General features: G+C 39.9%; 1 protein-coding gene across 2 annotated transcripts in view; it reads right to left on the bottom strand.

Annotated features, from left to right (window-relative positions):
- The window catches only part of pcdh1a (protocadherin 1a), a 100,267-nt gene that overhangs the window by 16,099 nt on the left and 57,296 nt on the right, over positions 1–26,872 (bottom strand). Inside the window, exons 4-8 of one of the 2 annotated variants that reach the window (XR_013207103.1) lie at positions 12,711–12,930; positions 9,399–9,956; positions 9,013–9,110; positions 7,804–7,856; positions 5,532–6,072 (exon numbers count right to left, since the gene is read on the bottom strand). Coding sequence is in view for 1 of the 2 variants with exons in the window: in XM_077242913.1 (XP_077099028.1) it covers positions 12,711–12,930 (220 nt within the window). In the remaining variant the exon portion in view is untranslated. Of the gene's footprint in view, positions 1–5,531; positions 6,073–7,803; positions 7,857–9,012; positions 9,111–9,398; positions 9,957–12,710; positions 12,931–26,872 lie in introns of those variants that run through there. The other variant, XM_077242913.1, reaches the window with a different exon arrangement.

Below are 26,872 nucleotides of genomic sequence, written 5' to 3'. Positions count from 1 at the left end.
AATCTAACACGTGTAGGACCCAATATCAGTGCCTTAGAGACCAACCGTTCTGACAATCGTGTCTAATGAGCCTTTAAAAGCGTTTCTGAGAGTCAAATTATTCCAGACGCATGCAAGACTGGATTGTCGTTAGAAAACTGCGTTGTTCAATACTAAAAAAAACCATGCTTGATAGTTCCTTCATAAATCAAAATTAGCAGCCCTAATCAGAGTCAAACAACCACTTATCAGGAAGGAATGATTCGTCAGCGTCAATCCCTCCTCTTTTTCCTTCTCTCTCAAGTGGAGGAAGTGAATTGGAAGCCGCAATAAAGTGAAAATCAGCATTTGCAAGAATGTCATTGTTCGCTGGCTGTCACTCAGATTGCCTACATAAATGAGTTCTGTACACCTGGCTCGTCCAATCAAACGAGTCCAATTAAGAGAGAAGATTAAAACTCTGAACCTGTTATGGAAGACTTCCTCACCGCTAGCGCTGTCAGTCTCGAAAAATCATAATCAGTCCTTTCAGGACAGGGTGCGCCTGTACTCTTGGGTCCAGTAAAACATTATTTTGGGTGGCCTCCATGTTACCGTACTAATAATACAGAATAGCATCTAGAGTAAAGCACAAGCTGTTATAGTACACTGAAAGTGTGTTGTCGCCACTGTAGCTTCTATACAGGCGAGATCATTTGTAATGAATTTACTGTAACTCAAGCAGATGGGGCCACATACAAACACACTAACAGCTGAAAACAACCACTGATGAGATCTGCAAGGAAAAAAGTGTCCCGTCGGATACTGTAGACTTTTGATTTCATGTTCATTTTTCATCGTAATGCTAATATGATACTAATAAGCATTAGCCAGCACTTTAACTAATGATGCTCATCAATTCTAATAATGTCCGCGATGATGACAGATTTATTGAAAGATTGCATTCAATACAACTAAAAAGGCTGACAATCATTCAGTCCAAGGGAAGCGACGACTTTTTCCTGTTTATTAACTATGGAGTCTTAAATGATTTGTAATTAACATTAATCTAATTATTATACAGCACTGTATCATTCATCTGCCCACATATGGTGATACAGCAATGCAAATTACTCATCGCTACATAAATATGTATGGCTGCTTGGGCAAATGTTCATTTAACAAAATCAATGCTTTTCTACAGAAATGGTTTATGGGAAGTCTTTAGCCAGGCTCTGAAGCAGGGCACAGCAAAAAAAAAAAAAAAAACTTTTTTGTTTTTTGTTGCATCCAATTCACTATATGAATTATGCAAAACAGTTAATGGCTGATTGGAATTGTCATACTGCATTTCCCTTTTTTGTGGGTTGTGAGTTATGTTGTGGAGGATTCAGTGGACTACTGCAATCTGGCATAATATACTGGGACCATTACACTGAAAACAAATAGTTTTGATTATTGGAGTATGTTATATACATATACATATATATATATATATATATATATATATATATATATATATATATATATATATATATATATATATATATAACTACTTTCATGTTTAATTCAATGTATTACTTGCATTTTCTTTGCAATTATTTGTGAAATTTACTAGCAACTTCTGAGTGCAAATTATTTCAAACTAAATCTTGCACCAAAGATTTCTCAGTGTACTTCACCTCAGGTGACTCTTAAAAATGTAAAAAACTTTTGCACTGATCAATTGCAAATGTATGCAAACATCTCTTTTAAATAATTTTGCCCTTACCATCTGCCTTCTGTAACTCCTCTGGTTCTACTTACACAGTCCACAATGAGTGGGATTCGAACCAGCGTTTCCAGCATGGGAGGCAGGCACGCTATAAAGAACGCTAAAGACAGCAGTCTCTAGCGTCAGTTGCTTGTATGCCTCTTGAGGCCAAGGTAGTGAGGTTTACTCACACTACTAGCTGGCCTCTGTTACACTCACCCCCCTAAACCTCACTCCCATCCGGGTCACGGCACCAATTTAACCCCTCCGGTTCTACTTGCACCGTCCGCTCCGAGTAGGATTTGAAGCGGTGTTTCGGGTTTGGGAGGCGGGAGCGCTAACAAGGACGCTAAAGACTAAACTAAATCCTAATAACCTAACCTTAAATACATATACTAAACACTAAACTAAATCCTAATAACCTAACCTTAAATACATATTGTTAATTAAAATTATTCAGTACTTGAATGTATAATTACACTGTAACAAGGACACCTTAAAATCAAGTGCAAGCTAATCTATTTTAAGTCTCATTTAAATAGCAATGAGGTGTGTTTACATAGAAAAAAGTATGTTTCTTTATTTAAATACAGTGTAGTGCTACTTTAATGCATTTAGCGCCTAGTTAAACTGGATAAAGGGATAGTTCACCCAAAATTATGTTGTGTTTGGCTGAAAGAAGACAGTCATATACACCTAGGATGGCTTGAGGGTGAGTAAATGATGGGACAATTAATTTTTTTGGGCGAATGAACCCTTTAATGCAAGTTTTGCACTTATATAGTGTGCACAAAAGTTTTTTTTTTTTTGTGGATTTGCACCACAGTACTACTTTAATATACAAAGGAAGATCAGAGAAACATAGTACAGAACAAAAAACAAGTGCAACCTAAAAACCAGAGCTAATGTAAACGCCAAAATGAGAACTATAGAAATCAATAGTAAAAGATCATGTTACATGAAAATCAAATTGTGTATCACAGATCTCAGGAAGCCCATCTGAGCCTTTTCTCTAAGGAGAAAAGCCTTGAGCAAAAGAGAGAGCCAGATTGAAAGAGAAGATCCAACAACAAGGGGAAGACAGAGAGCGATAGAGACAGAAAAAGATACACAGACTCAGCGAGACAGGTAGACAGACAGAAAAGGGGAGGGGGAGAAAGAGAGTACAAAACAGAAAACATTTTCCTTCCACTAAATCCCAGAATCCCAGAATTTAAGACCATCGCCCCTTCTCTCCCCCACCATATACCACCAAATTACATCATACACTTCAATCTGATCCAGGATCAAATGGGAATCGCGCGGGTGCCATGGAAACACACTTCAAAGACTCCCTCTTCCAGCATCCAGTGTAAACCTCTGCAACTGACTGGTGTTCGCACAGAAGAGACGGCGGGTTTTGTTGACTTCTTAAGAATAAGAATGTGTCTGACAACTGCCTGAGCTCAAATTTGATATTTACTGATGGAACGATATAACTCTGCTGCAAACTGCATAATGAGAACTGTCAAAAAAGTAAATTCTTGCATTACATTGATGTTAGAGAGAAGTGTGTTTTCTGTAGCACAAAATAAGACTTGATTAGCACTGTTAGAATTCACAGAAGTGCTGGTTGTGATGTCACAGAATGGCATCGGCTTGTCTCATGAATATGAACTAGGTTATGCACAAAGAATTTAACATAATCTTGTACTGTTTTAAAGTGGCCCACTCACCTCGCCACATATTTAATCTGATCTGCCACTGTTGTTCCTGGGATTTTGCAGGTCAGTGGATAAGTGCAAGGATCAGCAATTGAACAATTGAACAACTGACTTCATGGTCCAGTATTCTAACTGTGAGTTCTAATCCACACTAATACAAATTTTTATATCAGGAATGGGTTTACTTTTGTTTGCATTTTCTCTTGTGATGTCACTAGAACGGGTGTAGCGATTCGTTGAAAAGCAACATATTAGAGTGCAAGTCTGAGAGGTGTATGCTGGAGAGAAAATGCTGCTGTCACTTTCCAAAACTGATAAGAAACACAAACCAACATACAGCAGTAAAAATAACAAATTCCAGCACCGTATTGTCGCTCATTACAACACACACTAACCAATCAAATCCATACTGAAGAAACTGAAGATGTGTTATATACATCCCTGCCACAAGCTTTCATAAAGTTGTGGAAACATTCAAAATCGGCATTTCTTGGAAAATGGAAAACAAACCAAAACGCAAACCGCATAAATTGCCTCTATTGTTTATTAAAGCTATAAACCCTGTGAAGCCGTGGTTTACAGTGAATTTAGAACAGCCCAGGGATGTTGTTAGGTGCGAGAATAAGTGGAATGGCTGCCAAGAAACACACAAGCGCAGTAATACTGATGTAATGAGGTCACGTGTATGTTTGTAAAGTAATTAACAACGGTTTGGAATACAGCTCATCCAATCAGCATCAAGGACTGGAACTATCCGTTTTATAATAGGTATTTTTTTTTTTAATACTGCATTAAAGGAATGATACAGCTTAAATAAGTTACTCTAAAAAATGCCGGGATGTTTTAACCCATGTTTGGGTCAAATATGGATAAACCCAACCGTTGGTTTAACTTTTTTTAAATTACATTTTTAAACCCAATGGTTGGATTTGTCCATATTTGACCCAAACACCAGTTGAAACAACCCACCATTTATTTTATTAACAGCATGTATATTTTTATTTTTAATTGTAATATATTCTAATATTATATATTTTGATTCAGATCATGTCGACTAATGATTATACGGAGGATATATAATAATGTGAAATTAACCGTAAAATCTGATAATTGCTTCTAATTGGGTGATTTTCAGTGATATAGCGACAATTTGTGTTAATTCCATTTTCATTTAGATTAACTAAAATAACAAAAACTAAAAACTAAAATGTAATAAAAAACGTACAGCTAAAACAACAAAAGTACAACAACTTTAAATTAAAATGAAAACAGAAAATATAAAAATAAAATCGAATTCAAAATATCAACAAAAACTATAATTATTACATATATAATATATAAATAACCTGTATACAACTATAATAACACTGCTTTGTTGCTGGATAGTGCAAAGTTTACTTAATTTTGTGGTAAAAATTTCCCATTTGCTATGGGACAATAAAAGTATTATATTAATGATAATATTTTAAAAATACTTCTATTATAATATTATAATTCAGTATACATTAGTGCATACTGGTCAACCCACTCCTTGAAGAAAAAAATCTGTTGACCAATAACGTCAAACTGCGTGATCGACAGTTTGAAACAGTTGTTGTGAAAGCAATGCATACTCACTTAAAAAAGTTGGGTTAAAAACGACCCAACAGCTAACTCAATGGTGGGTTGATATAGCACCGACCTATTGTTGGGTTATTTTAACCCAATAAATTAGGTAACTAGTTTTACCTAATAAATTGGGTTACAAATAACTAATCTGTTGGGTTATTTGGCCAAAATGCTTTAATCAACCTATTATTAATATTAATTATAATTACTATTATTGCCATGTAAATAAATAACTCACAACTTAAGTATATTAACAATGCTTTATTTACATTCAATTAGACATTGCATTCAAAAGTAATTGTTGCAATTGTTTTGATGTACTTACCTAAAGGTAAGAAATTGTTTCAATAAATAAAATAAAAAAAGTAATGCAATTATAAACTGCCTCATAAGGCGACGTGTTGAGGGAACATCTCCAGGCACAGAATATTAATGTTAAAATTAATTTAGAGTTATGTTTTAAGTTCTAAGAAACCTTGCAACACAAAAACACAAATAAACAGTTGTAGTCAAGTCAAGTCACCTTTATTTATATAGCGCTTTTTACAATACAAATTGTTTCAAAGCAGCTTTACAGAGATAACAGGAAAAAAAGTTGTAATAGTATTGTTAAATTCAAAATTAAATGTTAAATGTCCCCAACTAAGCAAGCCAAAAGCCAATGGCGAATAAAGGCAAAAAAAGGCGACAGTGGCAAGGAACCAAAACTCCATCAGGTGAACGAGTGGAGAAAAAAACCTTGGGAGAACCCAGGCTCAGTCAGGGGGGCCAGTCCTCCTTTGGCCAACAAAAAAACAGTATATGATTATGATTTAGGCGGCATAATAGGTCAGAAGTCAGATTGGATCAGAACTTTCACAATATTTATTCAGTTCATCTGATTAGTGGTCGGAGTCATCACGCCGGTATGGAGATGAGTTTGTTGAGGTGTCCATGAGGCCTTCACAGTGTTGATGAGGCTGGCACTTCAGGGATGCGTTGTCATCGTGTCCATGTGATGGTCCTTCCTCAGATCTGGATACGGCCTGGATCTGGCAGTTTGCGGGAAACCTTGGGATAAACAGAGAGACTAATATTAGCCTAGACGCCTTATGATTTACAAAGTACATCAGGATTTATCGGAAGTGTTCCCGGTTCCAGCTGATCTAAACTATGCAGCCTAACATTGAATTATAGCAATCTATAATGTGTTATGTGAATGCTAAGCCAAAGAGATGTGTTTTTAGTCTAAATTTGAACTGACAGATTGTGTCTACTTCCCGGAACATGTTAGGAAGATTGTTCCAAAGTTTTGGTGCCAAGTAGTAAAAGGATCTACCGCCAGCAGTTGATTTTGATATTCTAGGTATTATCAACTTGCCAGAATTTTGAGATCGCAATAGACGTGAAGGACTGTAATGGGTTAAGAGCTCGCTCAAATACAGGGGAGCAAAGCCATTTAGTGCTTTGTAAGTAATTAGCAATATTTTAAAATGTATATGATGTTTAATAGGGAGCCAATGCAGTGTTGACAGAACCGGGCTAATATGGTCATGCTTCCTGGTTCTGGTAAGAACTCTAGTGGCTGCGTTTTGGACCAGCTGTAGTTTGTTTATTAAGCGTGCAGGGCAACCACCCAGTAGAGCATTACAATAATCTAGCCTTGAGGTCATGAACGCATTAACTAATTGTTCCCCATTTGTCAATGAGAGCATATGACGTAATTAAGCTTTATTTTTAAGATGGAAAATGCGCTTTTACAGATACTAGACACGTGACTTTCAAATGAGAGATTGGTATCAAAGAGCACACCCAGGTTCCTAACTGACGGCGAAGACTTAACAGAGCAGCCATCAAGTGTTAAACAGTATTATTGGATATTGCATGTGGAAGTTTTTTGTCCAATAATTAGAATCTGTGTTTTTTCAGAATTTAGTAGAAGGAAATTACTAGTCATCCAATTTTTTTATATCAGCTATGCATTCGGTTAATTTTGTGAATTGGTAAGTTTCGTAAGGTTTTGAGGAAATATCGAGCTGAGTATCATCAGCATAACAGTAAAAACTAATTCCATGTTTCCTAATGATATCTACTAATGGTAGCAAGTACAGAGTGAACAGCAGCGGTCCTAGTACTGAGCCTTGTGGTACGACATACTGAACTTTTGACCAATAGAGTGCCGATAGTTATGACGTCAATTTGTAGGACAACTCGGAAGTTAGCGGTGCATGGGTTCCCTCGATCGAACATCTATGCATTTTTCCCATAGACTTTTGGAAAATCGCAAAAAATAAGATCTGTGTTCAACAAAGGGTTGTGACCCTTACACGTTTTGTCTATCCAAATAATCTTTACAAGTTAATCCAAAATGTATACATTCTGAAGCCTATATAAAGTTTTAAAAACCACAAGCAAACACAATAAAGTTTAAAAAACCACAAGCAGGCTATAACTGGGGGGTTTTATGTCATAGATCAAAACGTGAAAATATTTAGAGGCTTTGTTAACCACAGACCTTATTTCAGGCGATTTAGCAAAAACCCATTCAAAAAACCCCCGAGAGAACCGGAAGTGCTAAAATGCTAACTCATTAACGCATTTTGGCCTACAAAGTGACGTCATAACTTTGGCACTCTATGGAGGAAAGATAGCTGGCAGGGTTTTTAAAGCAACATCTCCAAGAGTGTCTTTACATAAAACAGAAAGAACAATGGATTAATCTTTAAACAAGTGCATTATATTATAGACAAAATATTATAACTTGACATGAAAGTACAGAGCTGTTGTGCAGGATTTTCTCACCAGAAGAAATGTTAGTCTGAACAGGAAGAAGATCCAAGGCTCTCTTCTCAGTCCTGTAATATGAAAGGATTCGCTGAGATGCATGTCCCCAAATTTCAAAAAGTTTATCTTTGGCATGTGGGTATAAAATACCAAAGTCCTGAGCAATCTAAAAATTAATAAAGAAAAAGAAAAGTTAAAATCACACCAACACCTCATATGTAAGGGATAATGTAGAGCGAGGCGGTTGTTATAGTGAATACAACCCCGACAGGCTGATTATGACCCCGACGTGAAGCGGAGCTTGAATCAGCCTGAAGGGGTTGTATTCGCTATAACAATCGCCTCGCAATATCCTGCTTATTACATGGCTACCTACCAAATATATCAATAATTTGACACAAAATATTGATTTAAAAAGGAGTTTATTGATTTAAAAACGATTGTATTGCTTCCGCTAAAGAAAATAGTCTGTTCCGTATCTACGGTTAGAATCCTGCGTCCATGGCAACGCTCTGTTTTTCATGGCAACGGTGTGTTATACTTAGCAGCGGTCTGTTATCAAGAAATAACACACCACATTCTACATTAGAATTCAACCAAGCCATGTAATAAGGTGCAGTAACAATGAAAGTATGGACATCTGTTTATCAATATAAATATATATTATTATATTTTTTATTATTTATATTATTATTATTATAATATAGAGCTTCTGCAATTGCCATGTATTGTGGTAACTGACCTCCATTTAAAATGTCCCTTTACTACTATGTGTCATTTAAAAAGTAATAAGTTAAAGTTTATTATAAAGGAATAAAGTCTCAACCAACCGTCATTTTATTTAATGGGCATGTGGCGATCTGAAAAGTGTTATGTAACTCAACTGACTATTGTAATAACTTACTATTTTATTGAGTAGTTATCTTTTTTAACTTTTAATCTTTATAGAGTTGTCTAGATAAAACGTTTTTTTTTTTTTTAAGGAGGGATCTAAAGCAATGAAAAAAAAAGCACACAATGAGTAGGATCCCGTCCGGTCGCATTTTCTTAAGGTCCGAAAAAAAGGACATGTCCGGGAAAAAGAGGATGTATGGTCACCCTAGTTTAACACTTTGTAGTATTTTAAATTCACACTGTAGTTGGGATAGCCCCATAGTGTTTATATCTATGGGATAGCCCAAGTAAACATTTGCGCTACAATGTAGGCCTTTATATAACACAGCATACCTTCTTCCTGTAAGTGACTGCGATACTGGATGGATGGACCAGGCTTCCGCTGCCTCTTGAAGCCGAGCGCGCCGGTTAATATCTGAAAATATTAATAACTTTCCCAAAAAGTATTGGAAAGAACATAGAAAGTTAGGAAGAGTATCACAACCGAGTAGGCTACTAAGAAATTGGCTGGCTATATGGCCATATTGGTGTCGTTAGTCGCAGATAGCGGACAAAAAGCAGTCATACAGGGGAGATATAAACATAAAAATAATTGGCAGAACATTTAGAACGAAAAATGGCAATAATACTATGTAAGAGCTTAAAGTCATGTTATAACGAAAAAAATAATAATAACATAGGCTACAATATGCATACTGTGTAGTGTAATATTAACTCACCCGTGTAACGTTATCTTCTGTCAGCTGTGGTGGTCAACCGTTGAAATTTGAATTTCAACCTAACGGGCTGCGTTGTTATAGAAACAACCCAATAAATGTTCCGAATAACCCAACAGAACGACCCACTATTTTTAACCCAGCTATTGGGTACACAAAATAACCCAACGTTTTTTAGAGTGTAGTATATACATATTATAAATCACTAGGCTCTCCTATGTGCTATAACACTGTCAAGATGACACCGATCAATCATTAGTCGATTGACAGATGAGAGGTGTAGTGACAGGCTGAAACATTAGCAGAGCTCTTGGTACGTCAGTTTGCGGTCTTATAGATGGATTAGAGGTATCATGTATATTGCGCTCTGTATTGATAGCAGCTAACAATGGTTGTTGTGTCAAATATCCCGTGAAGGGCATTTGAAATATTACATCTGCCATTTGCTCAGCCTGAGAGATGGACGATATTCGACACGTTGTCCAGGGCTGGAGAAATGATATGTTTAGAGTTGCAGTCGTTCACTGAATCGGTCACAGGCTGCAGGTGTTCACTGTATATCTAAAATAGGCAAGAGAACAATGCATTGTGTTCCAGGACTGTCATTGAGAATTGCGAATCTACAGGGGCGGTAACAAAGGTCAGAGCAAATCATAAAACACCATCGTTTCCTGCACGAAGGGGCCAACATCAGCAACATAAAAAAAGGAGACTTTTTATAACCAAAGGCCAAACTGCTTCGGGGATCCGCGGTGTCATTTCTGTTGTGGTCCACAGAAGCACAGGAATGGTGTGTGTGTGGGTGAAGTTCACATATTGCTTTTCATCCAGCTTAAACGGAGTGACACACCGAGCACCCCCCCCCCCCCCCCCCAACCACACCTGTCAATCAGCCCAACGGCAGCGAACAAAACCCTCCACCAGCCCTGCTTGTCACCCTGTCACTCAAATTCCACAGCAAAAATAAATAGGGGGCAGGAAGCAGCACTGTACGGTAGATGGCTCGAGGGGTGGGGGGAGTGGGAACAACAGCCTTTTTAAAATCATTTTCTCCTCCGTTTCTCAATGAGGGATTTCTGTATAATCTCCCTGAGGTGAGAATCACATTTTAATTAGGTCTACCTCTGGTTAACAGTTCCCCTTCCCTGCCTGATCAGTGTACGTGGCCACCCGCCGGTGCTGTCAGACTCGCTCACTCTCAGATCAAACTGGATCAAATCAAAGATGCCAACAATCCTCAGTCCTTCTCACTCTCGTGACACTACCCCAAAACACACCTAAGTTTGTGCCACGTTAGTCTTTAAAGGAGTAAAAAAAAAAAACATTTTGTGATTTTCTTACTCACCCTTATGCGTTTGTTGTTGTCCCACAGTATAAACACAAAAAGTGTTGTGTCACATTTATGGTTCATCTCCACATGCCCTGTGAGTTTGGGTCGCTTATATTTATTATTATTATTAAATACTCCTTGCTTTATTTTACAGTACAATAGTATTATCAATTATTAGTGAAAATATAAAAAAAATTATATTAAATATCAAAAAACAGAACATACCCGAAATTTCAGTGGATTTCCTTTCATTTTCATTATATATATATATATATATATATATATATATATATATATATATATATATATAAGTAAGAATAATAATATAAAAATAACAATATTAATATTTACCATTATTATTTTAGTTGTATATTCATATTCTATGGGTTCCATTAGAAAAGTGGCCTGAGAAATTGAGATTGTTTAAACAACAACAACAAAACCTATATAGAGTCTTTGGTGATTTTTTCCCCCTATATTTCATTCTAAACTTGATTTTAAATCCACATTTTAAAGTTCTAGGGGTCACATCTTTGTCACCTTTTGCATCTCTAATGAGTTTGCATACCTGACTGATAATGCATCAAATTTGATTTGAGACCCACGGTGTAGATGAAGATTATCAGTGAATAATGACTTACATTCTGTTCATCATACAAACCTATTGAATGGCTTCCGAAGACTGATAGTGCAAAGGTTTTATGGTACTTTCAGCTATTTTCAGATGTTGATAGCCCTATCGAAAAAGGCTCAGGTTACGTATGTAACCCGGTTCGAGAAGGGAACGAGATGCCACCTTGAAAGGGAATCTCATTTTTAAAAATACCAGAATACAGGTTTTGAACAAAATGAGTGAGAGGGAATAATCAAATAATATTTGTATTTTTTTATAATTAATATTCTGATATTGTTTGGGGTGGAATATTCCTTTTAAGGGCCCTTTATTCACATATTGGCCAAACACCATCATGCAAAATCATGCATAACACATCAGACATAGGTGAGACCCACAAGGCAATGTACAAACAGAAGGTCATGTGTTCATTTGCCATAGGATTTTCTCTGCAGAACACAGAGCCAGTCCCATGCGGTGCTGACATTTCACTTCCTAAACGGTTCCCCTAGAATCTGATGCATGTCTGTGGGGCTGGCAGACACCCCCTACACGTGGAGCAGGTTCCCATTGTGAAATCAACAGGACGTTGTGTTTCACAGAGCATGTTAAAACACTGACGTGAGAAGACAGAGGTATATTTCATAGCTAAAATGTTAACACAAGCTTACAGGCATCCAGAGGAATATCAGCATGTTAATTCAGCACAACAGCCCTAATAGAGAAAAAATCTGAAGGAGATAGGTTTGAAAAAGTGGTATTATTGAAGCATTGCTGTTGTAATGAAGATTAAATTGAACAGGGATAAATTCGCGAGGGCAACATTTAAAATGGCAGCTGCTGAGAGGATGTTTCTGGTTTTGAGAACGACAATATAAATGAATTACAGAAAGCATGTCTAGTACGTCTCCTGCGGAATCTAGTAATGGCTGAGCAGTATTGACGTTAGACTATCCTGCTTAGTCCTTACGTTTTCTTTTTTTGGTTTCGCTTTCCGTCTTATTGTTTTATGGCCCCAGCAGCTGCTGCGAGAGCAGTTTGGCTTGGGCAAAGGAGCTGTTTACGATCAGCACACTGTTGTCTGGGCAGACGTCAAAGTGCAGATTTATTTGGAGACCAAAAGCTCCATTAGTCTGAGTTTTTAATTAGCACACTTGTGTGAGAGGGTCATTAAGAATGATTTGCTGTTGTGATTGAGGGATTGCTGATGGGCAAGACACAGACCCTGCTGAGTCTGCTTCTGACCCCAAACGCATAGATCTAGATGCGGCCAAAACAAAGCAGTGTTGACGAAAAAAAGAAAACTCAGACTTTGCTCTGGATCCAGTGCTACCCTGCTGAATGACATGTAACAGAAGTCAAAAGCTCCTACCAGTTTCTGGGTGTTCCATCTCTCCAATGCTGCCATCAGGGGTGGTCCGTTCATAGTGGTCCTCAGGCAGGGCGAGGGGGCCGATACGGGGTCCTGAAGAGCTCTTGCTGCTGGGGGTCTCGGACTCCTCCAAGCCACTGTCATAGTAACTTTGCTGAGAGGAGTCGTGCTGATCTTGCACGGGATTTGCTGTGGAGAACGTCACTCTGCGATGCGGGAGCTGCAATCGAGAGGAAAGAGGGGCCTTCAGTCACACAACAATCTAATTATAACTTTAGGCCCCAAAACTAGGCTAATTGACCACTAAATATGTAACATCACACTTCAACAGACAGGCATTTTCAATATGTAATTTCCAGAGGGGCGGCTAATGAGGAAACGTTTTGTTCAAATTGAGGGGAAATAGTAAAGAGGGAATCACTTATTATTAGTATCTCTTGGCAGAGGGGGAAAAGCAATATAATTCTCCTTTGGTATCACTGCTTAGGTGACCACATTGTTTTTCACAAGGCCAATGAGGGCAAACACTCATGCTGAAATACAGAAGCGCAGAGCTCATAAAACAGTGGAAATCACAGAATCCTGCAGAAAAGCCTTCATTCCCAATTCCGTGTGAACTCAAAGCTCGACAACTGCAGGGAGGGATCGATAGTGCCAGGCTGCACACACACGTACAAACACACACACACACACACACACACACACACACACACACACACACACACACACACACACACACACACACACACACACACACACACACACACACACACACACACACACACACACACTCAGACTGGCAAACAGAACCATTTTAGAGTAGGAATTAGGGCCATTAAGAGAGCAATTTCAGTTCATATAAAAAGCCCATTAACACGGACATTTAAAACATATAGAGAGGCCATTAAGGCTACGTACTTCACCATCCCAAAGTTGTGAGGCTTTCTTTTCCCCCTTCTAATTCAGCATGTTTATTTATAAGCTTATTCATCAATTTGTATGCACATTATTTTCTTGACTTCTCCCGAAAACTAATGTCCAAATTGTTTAGAAGTGCATTGCACATACAAATATTGTTAATCTGTAAATTTGCATAGCAAGTCATGCAAGTTATTGCTCATTTACATTCATGATAGGGTTGCGCAATATATCCGCAGCACAATTCTAAAAATCCAACACCAAGAAGAAAACAACAGCATACTCTCCAAACAGTGTCACTGATATTCACTTCAAGTATAGACAGCTTTGTTAATTATAATGGGAGCGATTTTGTTTGGACGTGTTACATTGAGCTGCGTGCATCAGATGTAACTGTAGAATATATATATATATATATATATATATATATATATATATATATATATATATAGGGTTGGGAATTGTAATTATATGGGTATATTATATTATAATATGCACACACAAACACACATTAATGTTGTATGTAACATTCTAATGTTGTAATATATATTATAATACATACATTATATATATATATATATATATATATATATATATATATAGGGGTTGGATTTCCAGCTACATTAACTATAATGTGATATACTGTTTACTGTTACCAGTAAAGATCTTGATCATTCAGCCCATCCCAAATCTATTCACTTACACACATCCCCTCATTTCATCATACATACACTTCCACTGAACATTTGTACTTTGTGCTCACTCTTTACTCTCTCACACTCATGTGAGTTGTAGGCCTGTTCTTCGTGTGCTCCCTTGTGCCCTGGTCTTTACGGTTAGTGAGTCACTGAAGTGCGTAGACAAAAATTCTTACTGCACAGTAATTACATCGACTTCCTTAGCAAACTCAGACAAGGACTCGCAGCATGAGTCCCTCTGTTGTCAAAGCTTTCATTCAATGACTGTGTGCGTGTGTGGAAGAGAGAAAGAGATACAAAGGAGAACGACAGGGCTTTTTGTCTTGGGGCAGAAACTTTTTAATGTATTTCCTTTTTTAATTTTCTTATTAATTTTTAGTCTTTGATGTGCAAGGGACTGCATGCACACCATTCTTTGGGTGGCACACGTTTTAGTCACTGTTTTATCTTTTGTAAAATGTGCTTATCGTGCTTTGTAGAAAATGCAAATGGAACTGCTTGATCACTGTAAAGGGATGTAGTGATTACAAGGCCACATGAAGTATGCAAATTGTAGTGTTTGATGTCCAGTAAGGGACTTTGAAAAGAAAAATCCTCAAGTGCGGTTTTATTAGGGAAAGCGCATTATAATGGTTATGATATTTTAATTGCTAATATCATTGCCATCCCAGGTACCATCCTGGAATAATGGCATTCTCTGCGACTAGAATTGTACTTCATACACGTTGCTTTTTAAACCTAAGAGAGGCATTTAGTTATTTAAATATGGATTCTTGCTTAAACTGCTCCTACAGGCATTGCTCGCGAGTCAGCACTTTTATCCCCCCTTAGCGCTGGAAGCTGCAGCTCTGCAGTTCTGCAGATGGGATATAGTCTTAGCACCAAGTCCAGTCTCTCTCCCTCCTGGGGGAGCACTGCAGATCTGGGAGGGGGGTTGTTGTAGTGGGGGTCTCAGCAAAGCAGAACCAAGATAAAGGAACAGAGCATTGGCTCTCAATGAAAGAGGGCCAGTCTCCAATCTAGCTGGCTTGAGTTTTGCACTGATGCCTGGAATAAAGTGATCCCTGATTAGAATCGACCTGCATGGATTCTGATGATTGTGAATTGGATAACTGGAGTTTGGTACTTTGGAGAGAGAGTGTCTCATAATAGAGGGGATTGGGAGAAGAGCTGCATAGATTTTAGAGGGACCTGGAGTGGGCAGAGTCTTGGATTGGAGAGTGCCTTGGACTGGGCAAAGAATTTTGGACGGGACAGAGGGTCTTGGATTGAAGTTGCTCCTGGATTAGAGAGAGGGACTTGAACCAGGCAGAGAGTCTTGCTTTGGAGAGACAGGCTAGAACTAGGCAGGGAGTCTTGGATTGGAATGGGTTTTGAATTAGAAAGAGAAGTTTGGACCAGGCATACAGTCTTGCTTTGGAGAAAGAGGCAACAACTAAAGAGGGAGCATTGGATCGGAGAGGGTCTTGGCCTGGAGACTGTAACTGGAGAGGGTGAGTGCTAATCTGGTGTCTCCATGACAGAAATTGAGAATTGTAAAAAGGGTTACTGGGACTGGCTGTTAAACTGGACTTGAAACCAAAGAAAGGTTAAATTACCTTTCGCAAAAATTACTGGACAATGTAGAAAAGATAGACAGCGAGGCCCTGAAGGAATATGAATAAAAAATAAACAGAACGTGGGATAATGGAATGGATATAATCCCCGCACAGATATGACATCAAAATGAAGTCCCATGAAAAGAGACAGAGGGAAAAAATGGGGTTTGCAGGGCTTGGGTGTTGTGCCTCTGAGCGGATAATGGAGTGCCACCTGATATCTTGATGTCCTTTCATCATGCACAAGGTGTGGTTTAAGGTGAAATTATCCATAAATGTATAGTCGATACACAGGGTGGTTTAAGCTGTAGGCAGGGCGGCGAGGCTGAGCTTTTCCTACCAGTGATTCATTCAGCCTATTACTCCTGCATGCTGTCATACCAAATGGCGTGAACTATGAGATTTGTCATTAGAAGTGGCAGCTCGATCCCCTGTACTCTGCGTATAGCCAAGGCAGGCTTTTACTGTGTCAGTGCTATTGCAGCCTCAAACCCTGTACCAGTTTTAAACATTCTGCTTTAGGAGTGCGACTTTCTAAGCAGGGAGGGAGATCTATCGAGGGAGAAGCTCTCATGTCTCTAATGCACAGAGGGGTTTGTATCTACCGAGCTTTGCTAGTGCAATTAGCTAAACAGGTCTGACAATAGCTTTCTCCTGCCTTCTCTCATTTCAATCACGTGCTCTTCTTCTTTTTCTTGGTTCATGTCTTGACTTTTTCCCTCTATTTCACGACTTCCCCCTCCATTGTGTTTCATTCTACAACACATTTCCAGAGTGCCCCCTCCCCAACTCCACATTTCTCCCTTCCTGTGTCTCTTTGATAAGTCTGGACTCTTTGAAGACCCTCGTGTCACACTTCTTGCCTCCAAGCTAGTGCACCTACAATAAAAAAAGAAAAAGAAAGAAAACTCTAAAAGATGGAAGAGGAAAGAGCCAAGGAGGTGAGAGTCGGATGGAAAATAAGAACGGATCCTTATGTGCCTAACACCCCCCCCCACCACCACCCCCACCACCCCCCACCACCCAGCTCTCTGTGATTTTATGCTGGCTGCATCTCTTCCGAGGTGCACTCCTTCATTGTCATGTTTGTTTGCGCAGCTCATTTTTCCTCTGCTCTACATGCCTTCTGAAGCAGCGGCTCATTGATCCTCGCGCACGCCTGCAGCCCTGCAGCCTGAACGCTCGCTCAGATCCCCTTTGACTAACGCATGGTGGCAAGAGTTCACCCACCGACTTTAACCAAGCGAGAGCACAGAGGTTCACACTACATCTCCTACTCAGTGTGGGTGCACAAGGGCAGGAAAGATCTCTAAATTAACCATAGGACAGCAGCTGAGAAAACAACCTTCAATATCTACCACATAATATATCACAGCAGACAGCACAACAGACCTTTCCAGACACGTCATTGAAGTCTATACAAATAGTTGTTTTTAATGGCGGAAAATTTTTAAAAGAAAACTGCAAAAAGTCTAATAAAAACAGCAATACTGTACTTTACTTCAGTGGTCTAGGGCAAAAGTTTAAAACCAGGGAACACTAATGCACCGAATGATATATATATATATATTTTTTTTCCGGCAGATACAGTCACTCCTCGTGTTTGCTGGATAACAGGTGAGCCAGGAGATAACACAATATTATAAATCTCTAAAATCACTACGGTATACAATGAATGTGTGAAGTGAATGAGTATAAACTCTGAATGTTATGAGCACAAATAAAATAGCTGTGTTGCCAAGCTTGACAAGAGTAATATAATCTAAAATACTAAAAACACTAATCTTAAAAATGTTCTACTATTTCATATGTCTATTTAAATTATTTAAACCTTGTGCGATATGATACACGAAGAATAAAATAAGCATAGCATGATCACCAATCAAATAGCTGCATTACAATCTTTGCGTGTCTCTCAGAAACCAGCTCTACATGATATTTATCTTCTCACTCTCTTGGAGATGGCAAAAATTGAATGTATTCTTTATAATTTGTTCAGATTTGCATTCGATGGCATAGTAAAACTTGTTATAGCAATTTTCAACAACTGAATATTTTCTTTCAACTTCCAGGTTCTCTAATCAACTGTTTTATATAGAGTCTTACACCTCTTATTTAAATTTGTGAATAACTCTGTACACAAAGTTTCTCTGGAAACTAAAAGAGTCCCCCCCCCCCCTTTTATTTAACATATAGCATTATTATTTTAAGGTCCCCGAGCCGGAACTCGAACTCGTGTCGCCCGCAGCACAACTAAACTACATTTTGAAGCAGTACGAGGCTATCGGCTCCGACAATTAGAAGATATTTAAATAAATGTTATAATTACAACAACAAATTATTTTATGAGTGATACTAGGCATATTTGTTAAATAACTACGAAGGGGACATAATTATACGTAAAATGGACTTATCAAGTAATTTTATGAATTTCCGGTTTGATCTGAAAACAGATACGAATAATTTTGAGATTGTTACAGATACAGATACAAATACTGGCTCCACTGCACATGAATGTGCTGAAATAGTACATGAATTAACTTGTTATTTCTTGCCTTATTAACAAAACTCAGAGCTATTTGTACTGCGCTATTACCACCCACAGAAAGGCAGGTTGGAAACATAATTTTATGAAAAAGAGACGTTTGTGCATATTTTCTATTGATAATGGCAGCATTTGTTAATCAAATGATGATCACATTATAAAGAGAATGACGCCTTTATGATTTACATAATTCTTTAGTGAATTGACCACTAAAACAAGACAGCATGGGCAATTAATTGGCACTAAAAACAGACACAAGGCATTCTTAGTAAATTTTCCTGGTGTTCATTTTTTTTTTTTCCTTTTGATTACATAAATGCTAATGACAACATGATGATTAAAATACATTAATATAAAAATACTGTTGATAAAAACAGAACAAGAAAAAAAACATTACAAGATATTATTGGACAAGAAATATTTTTGAAGACAAAATCTAGAAAGAAAATCATTTTTAAAGGATATTTATGTCAAAAGGCAAAAACTGACAGCTAAATGCTATACAATTATATAATGTAGCAATGTCTTAATTAAATTGTTCTAAAATGAATAAGTCTACCTTTTTCATATTGGGCCCCTGGGAAGAGTCTGTGAGAGGGATTTGCAAAGTTAGAATTTAGATTTTAGAAGCGCTCGTCTAGACCAGCTTTGGATTTAGATCACATGGCTGTCATTGTTGACCTTGCTGTGAACCCATAACCTTTCAAACTCTTCGGCCTCCTGTCCATCAGCGAGACAAGATGCGAAACAAACACTCCAATCTTCACTCCTTATAACACTCTCCCATCTCACCTTTACTTTCTTCACACCATCTACATTTTAACCTTTCTCTACTCCCAGTTCCTTCACACCCTCTATATTTTACCTTTCTCTCCTCCCTTTTCTCACCTGGCATCCGTTACTCCCTCTCTGCCTCCCTCACAATCTCTCCATCTCTCCCCCACCCCACCTCTCTGGAAATGTAGGCCGCCATTTGGGATTCGGAGGAAATTGAATTGAATTATGAAGGAATTTCTCTGCAGTTCGATTGGCATCATTTCCCTCCTCACAATAGAACATCATTCTCATATCTCTTCGTGTGAGAGAATGAAAATAGGCCCAGGCACCATTCTCTCTCTCATCCTTTTAAATTGAATTTTTCATATCAGAGGGCACCCGAGACATCTGCCGATTCTTTTAAGGCTGTGGAGAAAAACCCATTTCATAACATATGAGAGGTATATACCTACTATTTTCAATGTGAAAAATCTGACTGCGAGAAGAGTTGTTCATTGTTATCCTTCACAGGATAACATAAAAATAATAACACCGGTCTCTTTTACAACATTAGAAGCAGAGCTGTGTCAGTGGTGCGTAAGTGTCAAGTTTTCTGAATATTACCATTTAATCCGGGTGGATCAGGCAGCTGTATTTCTGCAATAAGTCTTTATCCAGAGGGATGCACAGGTCGGCCCTACCGCAAGTGTTTGTATTCAGAGGTAGGCAAACACTAGGGCTTGGTGTCCTAAATTGCATTTCATTTGGGCTGTGTTCTGAAAGTCCTTGTTTTGAAAATATTGAGTGACAGTGGGAGAGGCAGTTGGAATATTAAACCACGATGTGGAGGTGGAATGGAAAGGAGAGAGGCACAAAAAAGAGGGAGAAAAGCACTCGAGAAATTAATCCTCAGTATCCACTCCCAAGTGGACACCTTTTTCCTTCTTAAACCTCCATTTCAGAGTTAATATCTCAGTCCCTAAAGCTCCTGGCTGGAAGGCATGCATGGAGCTCAGCCTCAAATTGCTTTAAGGACCTGATATATAATGGGATTGTGGCGAGAGATGACAAAGCTCTCAAGCTTGCGCTAGACTTTAGGAGTTCCCTCTGGAATTGTTTTTGCATCACTATTAATAGACTTTGATGGAATAGCTCGGAAGGTAGTTCACAGTTAAAATTATACTACTAAAGACAGTTGCTGTATTACAGTGGTTCTCAAAGTGTGGGATGAGTATTGTAGACATGCTGTAAAGGTGGAGTGGGAGACTGCCCTAGTTCTCAAATATTGTACATTTTTACACATTTAAATCTGATGCTAAACATGAGAACCAATGAAAAATGGGCACGGTTTCTCCTGCTCATATGGTGTTGCAATGCTTATGTAAACAAATATGTTCTAGCATGTATCATTAACTCTTATAAAGACTTCTGTATCATATTTGATACTTACATTTGTTGTACACAATCTATTCTATGCCTTCTGTCATTAGATTCATAGTTTATACTAGTTTAGCAACTAAAGGGGCCTTCAGTTTCAATCAAAAAATTTTCACCTTTAAGCCATGTGCACATTTCTTTTTTATGCTTTTTTTTTAAGCATTAGAATGTTAGTAATATTTCAATATAAACACTTACTGGATTGAAGCAACTAATATTTACTTGATTAAAGTCATGTGAAAATGTGAGTATCAAATATGATCAGGCTTTGAGGAATGTTTATTTACACATCTCTAAATCATCATTGTATTGCATTGCATTATATTTTTGCCCCCATAATAAAAATTACAGAGTTTTGATCATAAAACTAAGAATTTAAATATCATCTTACTAGGACATATTATTGGGAGATTTAGAGTGAAAACTGATATTTATATGCATTTTATGTAAGTAATCTGCAATACTTTTATAGAATCTCAATGATTTACATTGCAAGCTATTATATTTTCATATTTTTGGCCACATACATATCAGCAATTGCACCAAATTGAATATATGTGCACAGTGTATGTTTCTGAATAAAACTGAGGTGTTTTGCCTTTTCGAGAATCATACTGTATGAGCCACAAAATCCTGATGTATCAAATATGATTTTTTTTATTTTATTTTGTTCATTAAAAGGTTCCATTAAAAAAAAATTTTTGGACTATTATTTCAATTTTACAGGGATAACATGGCAGATTGAAATGCTGGATGGCAAGATTAGCAGTAAACAATAACTTAACTAATGCTTAAATTCGGTCTGTTCCTCACACAAATCAATACCAAAAATGAGCACCACTGCTGTAGATCTGTACATTTTCCTTACATTCTAATTTAAAAGAAATGACTAACCACACTCTGAATTTATTCAACATATAAAAAAGAGAGAGACTACATTAAAGAATAATGTTTAATTAGAAGCCAGAGAGCTCTTTCATCTCTTGCTCAGAGCTCTATGCCATGGCAATGGAACTAGGACAAAATTCCTTTATTGATCCATTTGAGCAAACCCGTGGTTTGGCAGCTGCCTAACTGTGTTCAACCAGACGTAAAAATGACTCTCAGAATTTTTTTTTATCTGTAGCGCGGCCGGCTCGCTCATGTGATTTCTCCCTTCGCTTCCGAAACCAGAAGGAAGTCTTGTATGGAGTTCTGTTTGCAAATATCAAAGGAATTGATGGAGTCGATGATTCTGCTCACATCTCATCCTTCGCCCACTTTAGCCAGTGGGTGAAACACACGGCGGAGAGCTGATGAATTCAAAGCTGTGTCCTCTTAATGAATTAAAAGCTGATTACAGATGGGTGAGTATAGCTCTGGCTGCAGCTGGGCCTGCAAGTGAGCTGAGGGAAGGAGAAAGAGAGCAAGAGAGGTAAGTCTCTAAAGAAGAAAACAGTGCGGGATAAAAAAAAAACACTGCCATAAGCCAGAAACAAACTATCTTGTGAAGCCTGGTAATCAGAAAGCATTGATCCGACATTTCCAATTAAGTGAGGATGCATGTAGAGTTGAGGAGTTTGTGATTACGCATTCATGCGTGTGCGTGCAAGGCAAAGTGTTTGTCTGTGCTTAGTGTGGTGTGATAATGGCTTGAAAGTCAAGGCATTCTCTCGCTCCCCTCTCTCTCTCTCTGTTTCTGTACATTATCTGCATTCAAACTAAAACAAGCGAACCAAAGTTTTACACAGTACGATGTAATAAATGAATGTCGCAGCAGTTAATGCCTACAAGAGCACCCATGCATGGAATGTGCAACCACAGATTTCCTCAAAAATGTACTCAGATTTCCCAGAGTTCAAATGGCTATCAAAATTCTGATATTCTGACTCACTTCACCCTCTAGTATCAAAGTATAAGGTTATCAGTATTGGGAAAAGTTACTTTTAAAAGTAATGCGTCACAATATTGCGTCACTCCATAAAAAGTATATTTTTATGGAAAGTAATGAGCTACGCTACTTTTGCATTACTTTTTCTCAATTGGGCTGGGCTTGCTTGTTTGATTTTTTATAACAAAAAAATAACAAAAGTTATATTTTTGGCAAAAGTAAAAGCCCCTTTACACCAAATAAATATCCAAATTCAAATTCACTACATGAATAGAAAAGAAAAGAAAGAAGAAAGAAATGCAAATTCACGTCTGTACAGTAGAGGGTGCAGCTCAAACACACCTTTCAGCTGTGCAAAAGCATAGTACACAAAAGAAGAAAGTTTGCATTTCAATGTTTTTATTCATTTTGGGTAACACCAAGCGGCAACCTTCCAGTCTCTCTCGTGAAGCCAATACGGAAGTGAATTAAACTGCAATTCATCGACTGGCCGCTAGAGACAGGCTCCAAAAGGGAGTCAATTCCATATATCCCCCATGTTAAAATACTCAACTTTACAGGAGAAAAAATATGTTTACAGCCTGGAACAAAAATTGGTATTGGTCTATATAGCTAATTTTGCCCTTCATGACAACTGTGAGGGGGTGAACTCTTACATTTAAATTATATTAAGCCTTAAAGTTCTGCATAATTAAGGGCGTGGCCACTTGAGTGATAGGTGGATTGCCGTTGCTGTCACAACTAGCTGTTTGTCTGCTGTCTGTTAGCGTCACGTCATCTCACCTTAGCTAATTCCAGCTGCTGAACTTGCCATATATGCCTTGTTTGTGCTTTTTTCGGGTTATTTCATACAATTTAATACAAGCATTATACATTCGGATTCTGTGGTTGTTGAGTATCGAGAGAACAACCAGCGCTGTTTTTCAGTTGTTTTCCTCTGTGAACATGCACTCATTGATGTCTGAGTTTTCAGATATAGAGATTTCACTCGTTCTGCGGTACTGTGTTCTTACGGAACAGATAGAATATATATGCTTATTTAACTTTTTAGTGTTAAATCAAAAGTACCGTCTGATGGAATCCTGCAGGTGTCGGTGCTTTCTCCGTCCATGCAATAAATGCACATCCATGAATGAGCGTGGATTTCTAGCACATTTATTTGAACTTTTTAGGTAAAATCTATGGTTAAACCCAATTTGAGAGGTGCCAAAATCAGAATTTAAAATGGACTGAATAAAGCTCTCTACGAACTTGGCGTGCGATGACGCGCTGCCTGACATGTATGCGCACAAATCACTGTCACACACACACTCATAATACGTTTTTAATTAGCAGAATAATACAGCATCACGACTAGGGGTGTAACGGTTCTCTGTAAAAGATTCAACAGTACCGTTCTCCACCCACGGAGAAGACGGGAGACGGCAGAGCGGACTCTCCCAAGGGGAAAACACGGGCTCGCCGCATGGAGCCTCACCGTGGAAGAATACACATATGGGATCGCCATAGGGATCACAACATATGGACCAATCCTAGCACAGGTTCCAGGGTTCAAAGGGTGTGGAGGAACTGGTCAGGATTCGGCTAAAGAGGAACTCTACTGGATCAAGGATGGCGCACGTATCCAGTCCATAGGAGGGGAATGGCGCAGCAAGCTGACACTTCGAACAGGGCTTACAGTATAGACTGGTTTCAATGTGAAGAGAGCACACGTGAAGCAACCGGCTCAACACGTAGGCCATAGAATCTAGCGAACGTGTTTGGTGTCGCCCAGCCCGCAACTCTACAAACATCTGTCAGCGAGGCACCCTGTGCCAACCAATCTCGGGGTGTATTGTATTGTATGTATTTTATCATTCGCCAGTAGAAGTGAATCGTATAGCCGAGTCTGATGGTACAGAAGAGACAGCTGGCTTCCTCTAACCGGGCCGAGGGACCAGAGGCACCACAGACATACTTGGAGTGGGGCAGCGAAGTGGAGGACAGGGACCTGGCTCGGTAGGCCTGGAGGCGGCCCGAAGCGGGGTCTGAGTGTGCGGTGCAACACTTGCCTGTCTCAATGGGTCAGCAGGGGGTGCATGAGAAGACGTAGTCGGGTCCTAAAAACCACACCCAGCTGCTGGCTACCAACAAAAGAGGGGGCTGAGGGGTGCAAGGCTTTACAGGGTCACACACCGCTAGTCTGGCCCTCTTGGGACCCAGGAACAGAGGAATTTGCTCTTTCTTTAATAATTCGGGTACTGCTGGACTCCGGGGAGCCAGCGGCAGAACGGTAACCATCTGAAGAGTTTGTTCCCCCATCCCTGGGTGGTCTGTCTCAGGGACGCTTGGTCTTAGGCTTGCCACCTGGTTTAGCAGTGTCTGAGACGGACTGGGCTGCCTGCCTGCGGCCGGCTCCAAGCTGAGGCCTGGTTGTAAGCTGCTGAAGTGGCCTAGCGTGAGCGGAGGTGGCGGAAGGAGAACGCTCTCGGCAACGAGCAGGTGGAGGATCTGCCACAGGTCTAGGGGTGGAGGCAGTAGCGGGACGCCGGGGCAGGAGGTGCCGGATGGCCTCCGTCTGCATCTGGGCGGCAGAGAACTGTTGGGTGCAGCTCTTCACTGCGTCGCCGAACAGCCCAACCTGTGGAATGGGGGAGTCCAGGAACCGAACCTTGTCCGCATTCCTCATATCAGCCAGGTTGAGCTAGAGATGGCGCTCCTGGACCACTAAGGTGGACATCGCGTGACCGATCGCGCAAGCCGCAACGCTCGTGCCCCGGAGGGCGAGGTCGGTTGCGGTGCGGAGCTCACCTATGAGTGCATCGCTGGGCTACTCTTGTGCATGTCCATGAGTGCCTTGGCGTGATGGACCTGTAGCAACGCCATGGCATGCAGGGAGGAAGTGGCTTGCCCACAGGCTTTGTAAGCTCTGCCCGTAAGAACAGACGAGAACTCATAGGCCTTAGAGGGGAGTCAAGGATCCCCCTTCCAAGAGGGAGTGGGAGTGTCCAGAGACTGCCGGACACAGGTGCATCGCGACAGACCGTTCCACTGGAGGAATAGCCTTGTAACCCTTCATTACTCCTCCGTCAAGGATAGTGAGGGGGGAGGAGCTACTCAGGTACCGTCCACAACCTCATAAGCTCTTCATACACTTCGGGAAAGAAATGCACTGGGGCGGTGGGCTGAGAACCAGCCTGGCCCGCCCCAAAAAAACAATAATCTAACCGGTGGAGGATAACACACGAGCGCGACCGCCTCGGTGGCCCGTTTCAGCATAGCTGACATCTCTGGCTCAGGCAACGTCACTCTTCCTGAAGGGGGTAAAGCAGCCGAGTCATTATCTCCAGAGCTCAGATCACCCTCTGATGTTACGAGCGACATCCTGTCCTCTGGAGGGGCCCCGAATGAAACGGCTGGTCTGTCCATTACAGAGGGACCAGCGCGCTCAACGGGGGGCTCCACCGGCTGCGGTGTGATAGAGGAGTGAGGGGCCCACAGGGATTGGTTACCGGGTGGGGCAGCCGTCATTATGATCCTCAGACCACCCATCCCACACGGCGCCCTATAGAGGGGCATGGTAATGGGGACTCCACCTTCACGCATGAAGGTGAGTCTCGATCTCAACACCGCGACAGTCATATTACCGCAATGGGAACATGAACTATTCACAAAAGCTGCTTCAGCATGCTGTAAGCCCAAACACATGTTGCAACTATTGTGAGCATCAGAGGGGGACAGGGAACGGCCGCATCCAGTTATGCACGGGTGGAATGACATCTTGAAAAAGATGCAAACTTCCTCTTTCAGGAAATGGGACTCTCACCAGTGCTGGAGCACACAGGGGAATGATCGCGGCAACACTGACAGGAATGGTGTAGCCTGTACCAGTGAAGCACTCACTTTCTTCACCCTCAACCGACCGTCAGACAAACAAACACAAAAAGGAATGCTGTAAAAACAGCAGTTGAGAGCTCAGAAGGCTCGCGACCACCGCTGCACTCGCGCTGGAGAAACACCAGCACCGGGAGAGACTTCAAGAAGAAGCACCGTCACACTCGCTCGTTGAATATATCAACACTCTTCAGAGACATCGATGTGAAGACTGATCGGCTCCGAAGCAAAAGACAGATCGTGCATGCATCCACTTCCATATTTATACCCGCGCCGCGAGGCGGAGTGTGAGATGCAAGTCTTGCGACCCAATGTGCATTGGCTTGTTTTATCAATACTAGAAGATGACAGGCTCCATGCATGATCTCAATCAGTACCGTACGTCCGAACGTCGAACATGACCGAACTGAAAGGGAACTTGTGTTACTTGAATTATTAGTAGACAAAATATTCAGTAGTTGTGTGAC

The sequence above is a fragment of the Siphateles boraxobius genome, unplaced genomic scaffold (assembly GCF_051911475.1).
Source record: "Siphateles boraxobius isolate OS27281-9 unplaced genomic scaffold, OSU_SipBor_1 25, whole genome shotgun sequence".
Taxonomy (NCBI): Eukaryota; Metazoa; Chordata; class Actinopteri; order Cypriniformes; family Leuciscidae; genus Siphateles; species Siphateles boraxobius.
The sequence above is the reverse complement of the archived record's forward strand: the minus strand, read 5'-3'. Positions and strand labels throughout refer to the sequence as shown.